General features: G+C 37.3%; 1 protein-coding gene and 1 long non-coding RNA gene across 5 annotated transcripts; both read left to right on the top strand.

Annotated features, from left to right (window-relative positions):
• Window positions 1-2,331: 2,331 nt before the first annotated feature.
• LOC126599480 (uncharacterized) lies at window positions 2,332-10,778 on the top strand. Its single transcript, XR_007615164.1, has 2 exons — window positions 2,332-2,496; window positions 10,487-10,778. It is a non-coding gene; the product is annotated as an uncharacterized LOC126599480 (long non-coding RNA).
• LOC126599471 (uncharacterized) lies at window positions 2,874-8,948 on the top strand. Of its 4 annotated transcripts, none has more exons than XM_050265859.1 (7): window positions 2,874-3,227; window positions 3,387-3,485; window positions 5,957-6,005; window positions 6,090-6,601; window positions 6,696-6,921; window positions 7,015-8,029; window positions 8,127-8,948. In XM_050265859.1, the coding sequence occupies exons 6-7, from the start codon at window positions 7,673-7,675 to the stop codon at window positions 8,661-8,663; spliced, it is 894 nt and encodes a 297-aa protein (XP_050121816.1). In that variant the 5' UTR covers window positions 2,874-3,227; window positions 3,387-3,485; window positions 5,957-6,005; window positions 6,090-6,601; window positions 6,696-6,921; window positions 7,015-7,672; the 3' UTR covers window positions 8,664-8,948. The 4 variants fall into 4 exon arrangements, 2 of the variants coding, with proteins under 2 accessions (XP_050121816.1, XP_050121817.1); XR_007615154.1 differs by having other exon boundaries at window positions 2,875-3,227; XM_050265860.1 differs by lacking the exons at window positions 6,090-6,601; window positions 6,696-6,921 and having other exon boundaries at window positions 7,671-8,029.
• Window positions 10,779-13,534: the final 2,756 nt, after the last annotated feature.

The raw sequence follows: 13,534 nt of genomic DNA, 5'->3' as shown, positions 1-13,534 counted from the left end.
CAACCCATGTGTTCAAATAAAGAGATAATGGAATTTCCATTTCCTACAACCATATTTGCTCTCTTTTATCCTTCTCTTTATTGTTTTTACTTTGCCATGATTGTCTTGTTTGCTAGTTATCTTTTATTGCTTTCTTGTTTAAGTTTATTTTTGAAACATTGAGGACAATGTTTGGTTTAAGTGTGAAGGGGGGGGGGTGTAAACATATTGCTTTTCATGACTTATTTTCTAATTTCACCACCTATCACTACTAACGTTATTATTCACCGTTTTAAAGTGTTTTCTTGTGTGTCATATAAAAAAAATTTGAAAAAAAATAAAAAAAGCTTGAGAAAATACCAAAAAGAGTCGTTTTTGTTGCTTGTTTGTGTCTTAGGGTACCTTCTAACATAATGATGAGGATTTGGTTTTTAATTGCATGACTGTTAAAGAAAGTTACAAACATGGGTGAAGTTTGATATGCTCTTTGGTTAATACTTAGTTGTAGTTGTCATTTACGAATTCACATGTAATCTCATAGAAAAAAATCAATTTTTGTGACATGCTTGAAGGAAGAAGCTCAAACTAACGCTATAATCCTGTGAGACTTGAGCCTATTTTTTGTTTGGAGAGTTATTAATCTATGATATTCTTGCTTTATAAAGTCGTTGCATTATCTCATTATTTCTTTGCTTGGTTGCTACTTGGAATTTTTTTTTCATCATTTTAGTTCCAAATACTAGAACTCATGCATGTTTCATTCAAAGCATAAAATTGATTGCATCACAAATAACAAGATGAAGTTGTTTACCACCAGAGCCAAAAAGCCTTATCCCTTGCATATGTATTGTAGGTTTAACCCCTTTGAGTCTTATTTAGCCTATTTTCTTTGTTAGCCTGCATTATCCCTACCTAGCCTAGTATAGGAATATCCATACCCTTATTCTTAAAGAATAGTGAAGCATGACTTGTTGGGAATTCCTTTTGATTTACGATTTGCAGAAAAAACAAGTGTGGGGGAAGGATTTGTTATTTTGAATCCGGTGAAGTAGTGCTTATGTTTTATGTTTAAAAAAAAAGAAAGAAGAAAAACGTTGAAAAATAAGGAGAAAAGAATAAGAGGTTGAGAAGAAGTGAGAATGAGTTCATAAGTGTTGGTTGTTGAAGAAGGGTCCAAAAATGTGAATATGACCCTAAAGTTGTACGAATCTTCCCCTTATGTTTAAAGTTGGGTACTGCAATCAAAAGTTGAATTCTAAGTGTTGATTTCATTACTTTGCTTACTATCACTTTAAGAACCTTTATTTATCATTAACCTTTCTTTGTTAGCCAATACCTAGCCCCATTACAATCCTAGACTTTTATCTTGATTGTTATGTGTTTCAATATGTGGAGTTTGAAATTGATATGAGCATATGGAATTCCTGGTTTTCGCTTCTAAGTAGTGGCATTCTGTTCATGAGATCATATACATGGTTGTATTAATAAAATTCAGAAAGTGTCTTCTTTGTTATAACATACGTGAGTGCTAATCTACATGTTTACATCAATCTTCTCACATATACGTAGTTTAAGGAGTGTAGTAAAAAAATATATGTGAAAATAGAGAGTATATCCAGTGAGGAATTGAGTGAATTCTCACATATATTATTGTTTGCTGAGTCCAGCTTTTCACTTTTGGTTTCAGAATCAGAAGCATAATCAATTTTATCATGATGAAGAGGTTCCTAAGATTCATTTTTCTTTTCAGGTTCAACATCATTGATAAAACCCATATCTTTTTTAGCTTACAAATTTCTTGTTCTTACTTCTTCACCATGTCATTCAGAGATATTTTTTCTCTGCCTTTAGAGTATTTTCAATGGGAGTTCCTATTTAGGGATTCCCACCACCACTTTTGAGTACTCATTTAAGGACTTAAATGGAATCTTCGTCTCCCTAAGAAAATTTTATTTTATTTTATAGTTTATATGTGATAATTTGATTAGGTGCGAAACTTTTTTTTTTATTATTAATTTAACATTATGTTGTCGTAAAATATTTTGCGAACATTTTGACAAAAAAAAAAATTCAAATTCTGACGCCAAATTTTTTCTTCAAAATATGTAACTGGAATGACTTCATTATTGGATTACGTCATGCCTATGTCATGGCTTCTTTATTAGATTATGTCATGCTTGTGTCAAGATCAATTATTTGTGATCTAGATAAGATTTCAAGTCTTTGAAATTATTGGATTAGATTTTCTTATCTCAATCTCATCTGTTGGATTGTTATCTATCTTTTTATCCTCTCACTATACAAGCGAGGTCTCTCTCTTTCACATTTATGCTATTTTCTACATACATCTTTTAAACACTCAAATTACTCTTCCCAATTACCAAACTACAATGGCACAACAAGGGTATGATAGCTCATCCTCCAACGATGACAACCAAGCTATGGTGATGATGATGACTATGCACGAGGAATGACAAAGATTTTAGAGGAAGAAAGTGACAAATGCTAAACATAGAGGTACATCATCAAGCCGAAGACACTGATCATGAACTTCTTATACATTATTATTTCAATAACCCTCCTATGTATCCACCTGTTCATTTTCGAAGACGATATCGCATGAGGCCATCATTGTTTAATATGATCCTTGAAGGAGCCGTTTAGTTCGACAATTACTTTGTTCAAAAACCTGATGCAGTGGGGAAACTTGGGTTCTCACCACAAATAAACTAAAGATCTGAAAGTGATCATGCAAAAAAAAGTTTTTGAGTAGTAGTTACCTTGTTTTTGTAACAAAGTGTTGTTGTTTTGTAGCAAATGTCACATTCAGGAGTTTTTATGTAACTAATTTTGTGGAAATTTGCCTAAACTCCATTAATTACTTCCTAAATGTATGAAAATATCTACTGAGTGCATTTAGGACCCGTTTGTTTGACCGGATTAGGGGGGACTGGATTGGACTAGATTGTAGTCCCTTGTTTGTTCTGCACCAGGATTAGGTTTAATGGGATTAAATGGGACTCGCTCGGATTAAGGGGTTCGCTAGGAGTTCTTAGCCGAGAACCCCAAATTCGGCCGGACTCGCAAGACCTTCCGCGAGAGAAAACCTCGCTCATCCTGCGAGAGGGAGTTGTCGCCATCGCTCCCTGCTTGCCTTGCTCCCTCATCCTCGTCCTCTTCACCCTCATCTCTGCGTCTTGCTTGCCTTCATCTGCATCTTGCTCGCCCTTATCTGCTCTTCTTGCCTGGTAAACTTCGAATCTTCGATTTATTTCTTCAATTTGTTTTGCAGATCGTGATATTACTAAGCTTTATTTGATTTAATTGTTTTGGGTTTGAGAAATTTTCAATAATATACCTCTGTAGTTGAACAAATTAGAGTTTTGATTTTTAGGGTCAAATTCCAGATCCTGCTCGCCCTGCTCCTCCACCTTCTTCTCAGGCGACCTCTCAGGAACACTCCAACCAAATCGCCCCTCCTCCTCCCCTGTTCGATCCCAGTCAAAGTAACCCTCTCTCTCTGTCTCTCACTCTTACTCTGGTTCTTTTGAATTTGCAGTAATGTGTGTGTGTGTGTGTATGTATGCAGTGTGTGTGTGTGTATGTATGCAGTGTGTGTGTGTATGTATGTATGCAGTGTGTGTGTGTGTGTATGTATGCAATGTGTGTGTGTGTGTATGCAATGTGTGTGTGTGTGTGTATGTATGCAGTGTGTGTGTATGCAATGTGTGTGTGTGTGTGTATGTATGCAGTGTGTGTGTGTATGTATGTAGTGTGTGTGTGTGTGCAATGTGTGTGTGTGTGTGTGTGTATGCAATGTGTGTGTGTGTGTGTATGTATGCAGTGTGTGTGTGTGTGTGTGTGCAATGTGTGTGTGTGTGTATGCAATGTGTGTGTGTGTGTGTATGTATGCAGTGTGTGTGTGTGTATGTATGTAGTGTGTGTGTGTGTGTGTATGCAGTGTGTGTGTGTGCAGTGTGTGTGTATGTATGTATGCAGTGTGTGTGTGTGTGTGTGTGTGTGTGTGTGTGTGTGTATGCAGTGTGTGTGTGTGTGTATGCAGTATGTATGCAGTGTGTGTGTGTGTGTGCAGTGTGTGTGTGCAGTGTGTGTGTGTGTGTGTGTGTGTGTGTGTGTATGCAGTGTGTGTGTGTGTATGTATGTATGTATGCAGTATGTATGCAGTGTGTGTGTGTGTGTGCAGTGTGTGTGTATGTATGCAGTGTGTGTGTGTGTGTGTGCAGTGTGTGTGTGTGTGTATGTATGCAGTGTGTGTGTGTGTGCAGTGTGTGTATGTATGCAGTGTGCAGTGTGTGTGCAGTGTGTGTGCAGTGTGTGTGTGTGTGTGCAGTGTGTGTGTGTATATATGCAGTGTGTGTATGTATGCAGTGTGTGTATGTATGCAGTGTGTGTATGCATGCAGTGTGTGTGTGTGTGCAGTGTGTGTGTGTGTATATGTATGCAGTATGTATGCAGTGTGTGTATGTATGCAGTGTGTGTGTGTGCAGTGTGTGTGTGTGTGTGCAGTGTGTGTGTGTGAGTATGTATGCAGTGTGTGTGTGTGTGTGTGTGTGTGTGTGAGTATAAAAACAGAGTGTGTGTGTGAGGGTAAGAGTGTGTTGCACTCTGTCCCCATGTGTGTGTGTGTGTGACTGTGTGCAGTGTGTGAGTGTGAGTGTAAGTGTGAGTGTGAGTGTGTGTGAGTGTGAGTGTAAGTGTGAGTGTGAGTGTGTGTGAGTGTGAGTGTGTGTGCAGTGTGTGTGTGTATGCAGTGTGTGTGTGTGTGTGTGCAGTGTGTGTGTGTGTGTATGTATGCAGTATGTATGCAGTGTGCAGTGTGTGTGCAGTGTGTGTGTGAGTGTGTATGCAGTGTGTGTGTGTGTATGCAGTGTGTGTGTGTGTGTGTGTATGTATGCGGTATGTATGCAGTGTGTGTGTGTGTGCAGTGTGTGTATGAGTATGTATGCAGTGTGTGTGTGTGCAGTGTATGTATGCAGTGTGTGTGTGCAGTGTGTGTATATGTATGCAGTATGTATGTATGCAGTGTGTGCAGTGTGTGTATGAGTATGAGTATGTATGCAGTGTGTGTGTATGTATGTATGTATGCAGTGTGTGTGTGAGTGTGTATGTATGCAGTGTGTGTGTGTGTGTGTGTGTATGTATGCGGTATGTATGCAGTGTGTGTGTGTGTGCAGTGTGTGTATGAGTATGTATGCAGTGTGTGTGTGTGCAGTGTATGTATGCAGTGTGTGTATATGTATGCAGTATGTATGTATGCAGTGTGTGCAGTGTGTGTATGAGTATGAGTATGTATGCAGTGTGTGTGTGTGCAGTGTGTGTGTATGTATGTATGCAGTGTGTGTGTGTGTGCAGTGTGTGTGTGTGTGTATGTATGCAGTATGTATGCAGTGTGCAGTGTGTGTGCATTGTGTGTGTATGCAGTGTGTGTGTGTGTGCAGTGTGTGTGTGTGTGTGTGACTGTGTGCAGTGTGTGACTGTGAGTGTAAGTGTGAGTGTGTGTGAGTGTGAGTGTGTGTGCAGTGTGTGTGAGTGTAAGTGTGAGTGTGAGTGTGTGTGAGTGTGAGTGTGTGTGCAGTGTGTGTGTGTATGCAGTGTGTGTGTGTGTGTGCAGTGTGTGTGTGTGAGTGTGTATGCAGTGTGTGTGTGAGTGTGTATGCAGTGTGTGTGTGTGTGTGCAGTGTGTGTGTGTGTGTGTGTATGTATGCAGTGTGTGTGTGTGTGTGTGTGTATGTATGTATGCAGGGTGTGTGTGAGTCTATGTCAGTGTGTGAGAGTGTGTATGTCCGTATGTGTGTGTTAGTGTGAGTGTGAGTGTGAGTATGTATGTGTATTTTGCACATTTGTCCATGAGTGTGTGTGTATGTACTTGGTTTATAACCATGATATTACAATGTGAATGTTTTGTATGGTGTGAGGTTGATGCTGAATTGCAATTTTTTGTGGTTGTTTGTTGCAGAGAAGAGGAGCATAAACAGAAGGCTAAGGCTAAGGCTACTGCATTACAGGTGTCCTTTAATTTCCCTCTTCACATGCAATGCCTAGGAATGATAGCAATCCTCATACTATTGTTTTTTTTTTTGTTTGGATAGATATGGATCGAAGGAAGCTTTTATTGATCTTATTGTTAGAGATGTCTTATTTGGAGACAATTTGTATTTGTACGATTCTTGTGGTGATGATGCTACGTGGCAAACAGAGACATGTTGAACGACCCACATTGACTAACCGTTCACTTATTAGACGAGAGATTAGTTTGTATTATCTGAATGGTATAATAGGGAATACTGATACTGAATGTGTCAACGAATTGAGAATGGATAGAAGGACTTTTGGCATATTATGCGACTTACTTCGTCAAGATGGGAGGGTAAAAACTGATGGTTTGGTGTCTGTAGAGGAACAGGTGTGTATGACTTTACAAATATTAGCACATCATACTAAGAATCGTAGTGTTGGCGGTAGATTTTATAGGTCGGGAGAGACTATAAGTAGGTATTTCAATAGCGTATTGCAAGGAATTTTGCGATTACAAGGTATCCTACTAAAAGTCCCCCAGCCTGTGCCTATTGATTCTACAGATCCTAGGTGGCGATGTTTTAAGGTATGATGAGAATTTTTTTTCATTTTCCCTAAGCTTTAACTCTTCATTCCCTTTGTATAAATTAACAAAAACTTTTTTATTTTTTATTTTTAAGAATTGCTTGGGAGCATTGGATGGAACACACATTGATGTGCATGTACCTGAAATTGACAAACCAAGATACCGAACAAGAAAGGGTCGAGTCGCAACTAATGTGTTAGGTGTGTGTTCAGGAGATATGCAGTTCATATATGTGTTTCCGGGGTGGGAGGGTTCCGCATCAGACTCTAGAGTGCTACATGATGCAATTAGTAGGCCTAATGGTTTTAAGGTACCAGCGGGTAAGACTATTACTTAGTCTCAACTTTGTAAGTTAGGTTTAGTTTTGTTTGTCAACTACAAAACACTAATAAGGTCTGTTTTTTTTTCATTAGGTTGTTATTACCTTGTAGATGGTGGTTATACAAATGGTGAAGGATTCCTTGCACCCTATAGAGGAATACCTTATCATTTATCTGAATGGGAGGGACGAACACCTTCTAATAAGGAAGAATATTTTAACATGAAGCATTCTAAGGCAAGGAATGTAATTGAACGCTGTTTTGGCTTGCTAAAAGGAAGGTGGTCGATACTAAGGAGTCCATCTTTCTATCCGATAAGGACACAAGGTCGAATAATTACCGCTTGTTGCCTACTACACAATCTTATTAGGCAAGAGATGTCTGTAGATCCAATGGAGAATTTGCCAATAATAGAAGATGGACAAAATACAGAAGAAGGTGAATATGTTGGTAGTGTTCAAACATCGGACCAGTGGACTGCAATGAGGAATGATATGGCTCAGGAAATGTATAATGAGTGGAGAGCAATTAGGAACCAGCAACCGAACTAGCTATATGTGTTAATGATAACATTTTATTTTAGTATTCCTTTTTATCATGCATTTGTTAGATATTAGCACAATGATTGGATGGTATGCAAATTAATTGGATATTATGCAAGTTGATTGGATATTATGCAAGTTGATTGGATATTATGCAAATTGATTATTTGTATGGTATTTTCCTTCATTAAAATATTTTTTGTTTAGGTATGGATAACGAAAATTTTTTGAATGCTACTCAAGAGCCAAAAGGAAGAAGGCGTAAATGGGAAGCATTTGAGGAAGAAGTATTACTAGGAGTTCTTGAGGATTTTGTTGCTCGGAAGCAACGGTGTGACACCGGTGCTTTCAAACAAGGTACTTTGGTTGAAATAGCAAAAGCTGTCAATGTTTTATGTCCTCATTCAAATATAAAGGCAAATCCACATATTGAGTCCAAGTTGAAGAAATGGAAAAAAACATATAGTATGGTCGTTGACATGATAAACACAAGTGGATTTGCATGGAATGATGTCAAAAAGTGCGTTGAAGTTGACAGTGATGACGCATGGCAAACTTATGTGCAGGTTCATATCCTATTTTATTTATGCATTAGTTATATTCTTGCTGCTATATTTGTTACGCATGCTAAATTTTAGTTTTGCTATGTTGATATAATCTTAGAGAAATAAAGAAGCCGATGGATGGAGAAGCAAACCTTTTCCACTGTTTGATAGATTTGCATATATATTTGGAAAAGATCGGGCTACGGGTAATGTAGCCGAAACCCCTGCTCAAATGGTGGAGGAACAAAGTCATGATCATGTTGGTGAAAGTGATATTGGAGGTGATAATTTTGTTTCTTCAATGAACCAACAAAGCCAACAAAGCACCCCATCTGAAAATAGCCAAAGAAAGAGGAAAAGAGTTGTGGGAAGTTCAAGTGATGGAACCGAGGCAATTATCAGTGGACTGAAAGATTTTTATGTTGAAAGTGGGAAGAGGATGCAAATGGTAACTGAAGCTTTAGTTCAAGGTACTGCAGATCATACTGACATAGCTAATGAACTTGAAGCAATGGGTCTCTCTCCTATGGATCAAATTGATGCATTGTCTCTTATTTTGGATAAACCAAAAAATGTGGGAGTGTTCAGGGCAATCAAACCGGAACTCAAGAAAGTGTTCGTCCAAAGGCTTTTAAGCGACAACGCAAGTGGATGAGGATTTTGGCTAATGTTAACATGGATGTATTTTATTAACGTTAACATGGATGTATTTTATTAATCATACAATCTTATGTTATGACTTATAACTTAGCTTTGCACTAGTATTTTGGCTTATGTTAACTAGCCATTTTGTAAATTATGGAGATCTATTTTGGCTAATGTTAACTAATGTTAACTAGGATTTTCTAAATTATGGAGATCTTATGTACTTGTATTTGTTGAAGTTGCATGTATTGGCCACTATTATTTTTCTTCTGTTGGGTGATAGAGTTTAAATCAAGCTACATTTGCAAATTAAACCCAATTCTATTAGCAGGTAATAGAAACAAAACAATTGTCAATTTTTTTTAAGATTCATAATATACATGGTAAAAATATGCTCCAATTAACCCATATCATGAGATTTGTAGCATTACTCTATTACACAATGGCAAAAATTTGTAGTCCTAGTCTAAGCAAACACAAATCTGGTGAACAGTACTGTTTTTCTTATCCTGCTTCTTAGTCCGAGACTGCACCAAACGCTTCACTAAGTTAGTCCAGCTTAGTCCAGTCTAAACCAGTCCAGCTTAGTCCCGGCAGCTAGTCCAGTCCGAGACAGTCCGACGCAACAAACGCACCCTTAGATTTTTGTGGTATTTTGCATGAGAGAGTTTTGCAATGAATTTTGGGGAGGGTGATGAATCAATCACATCAGTCAGGGGCGGAGCCACCTTGTCATTAGGGTGGTCATTTGACCCTTGTGGCCTTTTAAAGGTTATCATTAAAATAGTATGTATTATAATATAATTTATTAATGATTTGATATTGGGAGCAGCCTCTCCATAAATGGGGGTAAGGCTAGCCGACATTCACCTCTCCCAGACCCTGCGTAAAGCGGGAGCCTTGTGCACTGGGTACGACCTTTTAATGATTTGATAAATTCTTATATATTGACCCTTGTGGCCACTAAAACAATTTAACCCTTATTTGTTAGTCAATAGAAGAGTTTCAATATGGTAGAGTTATTTGTTACCTTTTTGTCTTCTTTCATTATTTACTACATTTATAATATTTAGAAAATTAGGCAATTATACAAACTGAAAATGTAATCAACCAATTAGCATTAAACTGTAAACTTTTCCTCCATCAACTAAAAACTTTTAAACTTCTATTCAAAGAATCGGGCATCTCCAACTCCTAGACAACAAGCCTTTGCCAATTCATCTTTGGATTTTTTTAATCAACAAATCAATTAGGTAATTCTTAACTCTTAGTTTACAATTTTCTTTGTGATTTGTTGCTTATATATAGAGAAAGACAATGTGGTAATATATATCGAGAAAGATACCTTCGATAATATTGACAATTGTCGATACAAATTTCCATTGTCGATAGCTTTGACAAAAATGCACTTGCAAAATAATCAACACCTCTGATCAATGACCTAAGCCTCATGCACCCACGAGGTGGGAGGGGGGTTAGGCCAATGGATCTCCGATGCCTAAATTAGTTTATTTGAAAAAGAGTAAGTGTTTAGGGCTTTTAGGGATAGCAACATTTTACCGAATTTGGTGAAGATGGGGGTATTTATGGGAGGAGGGGCCGGCCATGGTATTAGGTTTTACCCTACACCTGGCTAAGATTTTATGGAGAAATATTCTCAAGATATTAAATAGGAAATAATATCTTGATATAATGGTGTAAATATCCCTAATTGGTTTAAATAGGGATTACTTACTTGAATAGAGTCAATCTTCAATTGGGAATTTATTAAAGATAGGGTTTGGTTAACTAATCCTTATTTTTTATGCTTTGATTTTTCCTTGCCATGGGCAGGTGAGATGTGGGGTCATATTCAGCTGCTTGGACTTTCAAGGGTGCGGAGCTGTGCATGAGAGTATCTGAGAAGCTACCTATTTAAAAAGGGCAATCTTGTATTTCTTGAGCAAAAATCCACGTGCCGCCTCTAGGATTTTTAGGATTATTTTAGGCTCCACAACAATGATGTGATTGTGAAAAGATTTTAGACTATGATAATTCGTCGAGGACAATTATAATTTTAGTAGAGTGTTTTATGAATACCTATTAAGACTAAAGATTGTTATTTTTCTATGAGTTTTTCTTATTATCTTTTAATCTTATAGTTGTTTAAAGTTGACCATCCTTAAAAAAAAATTCTGACTACGCCACTAACATCAGTTCTGTGTTTTGAATAAGGCAAATGGTTTGTTTCAGTAATTTTGTCGAGTAGCGGTTAATGTGGGCTGTTAAGAAGAGTTATCATCGATGGCATATACTGTAATTTTCTCAAGTCTTCATCTTTTTTTTAGGCTTCGTTTTGTACTGTTTCAGTATTTTGTCTCTCCTTGAAATATGACATGTTTGTGTCTATATATAAGGCTCCCTATTTTAATTGAGTTAGGCCATCTCCAATTGAAAGGCTAAATATAGCCTTATCCAGAATTATAGCCCTACAAAAACTTATTTTTAAATGAACAATGTCAGACTATACTTATATATCATTTCCAACTTAAGAGGCTAAGGTATGGTTTGGGGTTGAGGTGATTTTAAAAAAAGTTGGGGGCATTTTTGTGTTTGGCAAACTTCCAACTTCAGCTTTTTTTCACAGTTTTGGGTGAAAAAAAGCCAAAAAATAGAAGCAGCAAAAGGCAGCTTTGAAAAACTGGCTTTCAGCTTCTGTGCAAACCTTTAAAACACGGGTGAACAGTGACCCTTTAATGAAAGTTTCTGGCAATCCTACCGTCTCTGGCACGCCCTATTCAAGCTTCCACCAAAAACCCTAGCGATTCTCGTTCCTTTTCGACGAACCCTAATCGAAATCCGAATCTGTTAAGCCCTAATCGCAGCAATCTCACGGCATCTTGAGCTCTATTCGCTAAAACTGTGAGTGTATTTCTTGCTCTTCGCGTTAAATTTAACCACTTCGAGAGCTCAAAAAATCTCGGTCTGGTTCATCGGAGGGGTTTTCGAATCGGTGCCGTTGTCTTCACTGGGATAAAGTGTGGAATCAGGACACATGGACTGTGGATTGAGGAGCGGGTCTAAGGATAAGGCTTCGGAGCACGTCGGATGGAGCGGTCTAGGTGGTTTTCCTCCGTCCTCCTCCATTTTTCCACGGGCTTTGTTCCTAGTTTTGTCTAGAAGACTAGAACTGTTAATCAATAGCATGATAGAATAAAAATAATAAAACAAAGGGAAAAGTAAAGGCCAAAGTTATTTAGAATATTGTTATCCACACATTCATTTTTACTTTTCACACGTCTTTTTCAAATTTCAACCGTCAGATCGAATGAATTGAAGAAGATTAATGACCAAATGTTAACAATATTGTACTAATGAAAGCTATTGAGTCTAAAATATTTCAATTGAAATAGTTTGTCATACTAATTAATATTTAAGATAAAGTTTATAAATATTTTTCTTTTGAAAATAAAGAATATTTAGTGATTCACTTTTATTTGTTAAGAAAATTAAATTAATAGCACATCTAGTATTATACTCTTTTTGGTTATTTCACACAGTCACAGCTGTTTTACATAAAGTTTTACCAAACACCAAGGTCTAAAATATTGATGATATCGAAAATATCGGTAGTCCAAAAACACGGAAATTTCGATGGAAATATAGGGATATTATCGATATCGATAAAAATTGAATAAAAACCACGGAAATTGTAAGAAAAACTTGGAAATTTTTATTGAAACTTTGCAGGATGTTTATTTAGTTAATTATCTATTAGTTTATCACAAAAAATTGGAAGGAAATGCATTGCATGATGGATTTAACTGATTTAAGTTGATTATATAGCGAGCTGGCAAACACTGTGAGTGTAGAAAATATGTAGTAATTAATGAAAGAAGTTTAAACACACCAGAATCATTTATATATAATGAATTAGTACAATATTTTACACTTTATACATTGCATGGTAAGATACATGAGTGACTCAGTACTATATAGAGTTCTTATGAGGTTCAAAATTTTCACTATCTTCATCATCTCTATGTGTAGAGTAAGTATATTGTGAAAAGTAGTCATCAAATGATAAATCCCCAAAATAGTTTTGCATGTAATTGTTAACATGCCATCCATATGGATTCGAGATTGGTTGACGTTATCCATAAGCAAAATCATTTGAAGATTGAGTCTCGGATTCTTTCCATGAGTCACTCGATTCCATCTCAACAGGAATGGGATATGAAGGGTAGAGAAATGGTTGGTTATGAGTATAACCATAGTTACTACTTCCCACTCCAACATAGTCCGAAGTTATAGATTACGAGTCATCTTCTTGACCTTACAAAGTCCCCCTGCCTCTTTCTCTACGAGTATAGTCCTTTCCTATGGCACCAATTCCTGGTCCTACCCGCTTACTGCCCTGGTCCTCATCCTGTGTTGCATGCGTGAAGTTTGCCTCACCAGTGTAGGGGCTCATAAATCCAGGAGGTGGTCCAACATAGTTTCCATATCCACCACCACCTCCAGCTCCACTATATCTTTCATCATTCCCAGCTCTGGTGGTAGGTGAGTCTCCTGATCTTGTAGTAGAGCTATCATTAGTATCAGCAGGATCTTGTGGTTGTGTAAGATTGGAAGAAGGTGGAATTCTACTGTTTCTTGCTCTTGGGTGCAAAAGTTCTTCCAAAGAGTCAGCGCTGCTAGATCTCACCTCCTCCTCTAATACTCTTTCTACATTTATCCCTTATTACGTGCTTATTCAGCAACTCTTAGAGCTGGGTTGCCTTCATCATCATCTAAATAAAGAGGTCTAATCCATTGATAAAGTTGGCTACCCTCTGTATCATCATCTTCAGCAACAATATCAAACATATCTAGTGGGTCACCACGGTCGACATGATCTAT

Source organism: Malus sylvestris, chromosome 14, assembly GCF_916048215.2.
Source record: "Malus sylvestris chromosome 14, drMalSylv7.2, whole genome shotgun sequence".
Classification (NCBI taxonomy): domain Eukaryota; kingdom Viridiplantae; phylum Streptophyta; class Magnoliopsida; order Rosales; family Rosaceae; genus Malus; species Malus sylvestris.
This window is presented reverse-complemented; position numbering and strand designations above follow the sequence as displayed.

Bases quoted from the DNA above. Each gene is read 5' to 3' on its own strand.
- LOC126599471 (XM_050265860.1), top strand. From the start codon at position 7,673: ATGGATAACGAAAATTTTTTGAATGCTACTCAAGAGCCAAAAGGAAGA. The intron at 8,030-8,126 runs GTTCATATCCTA...ATATAATCTTAG, and splicing joins CATGGCAAACTTATGTGCAG to AGAAATAAAGAAGCCGATGG.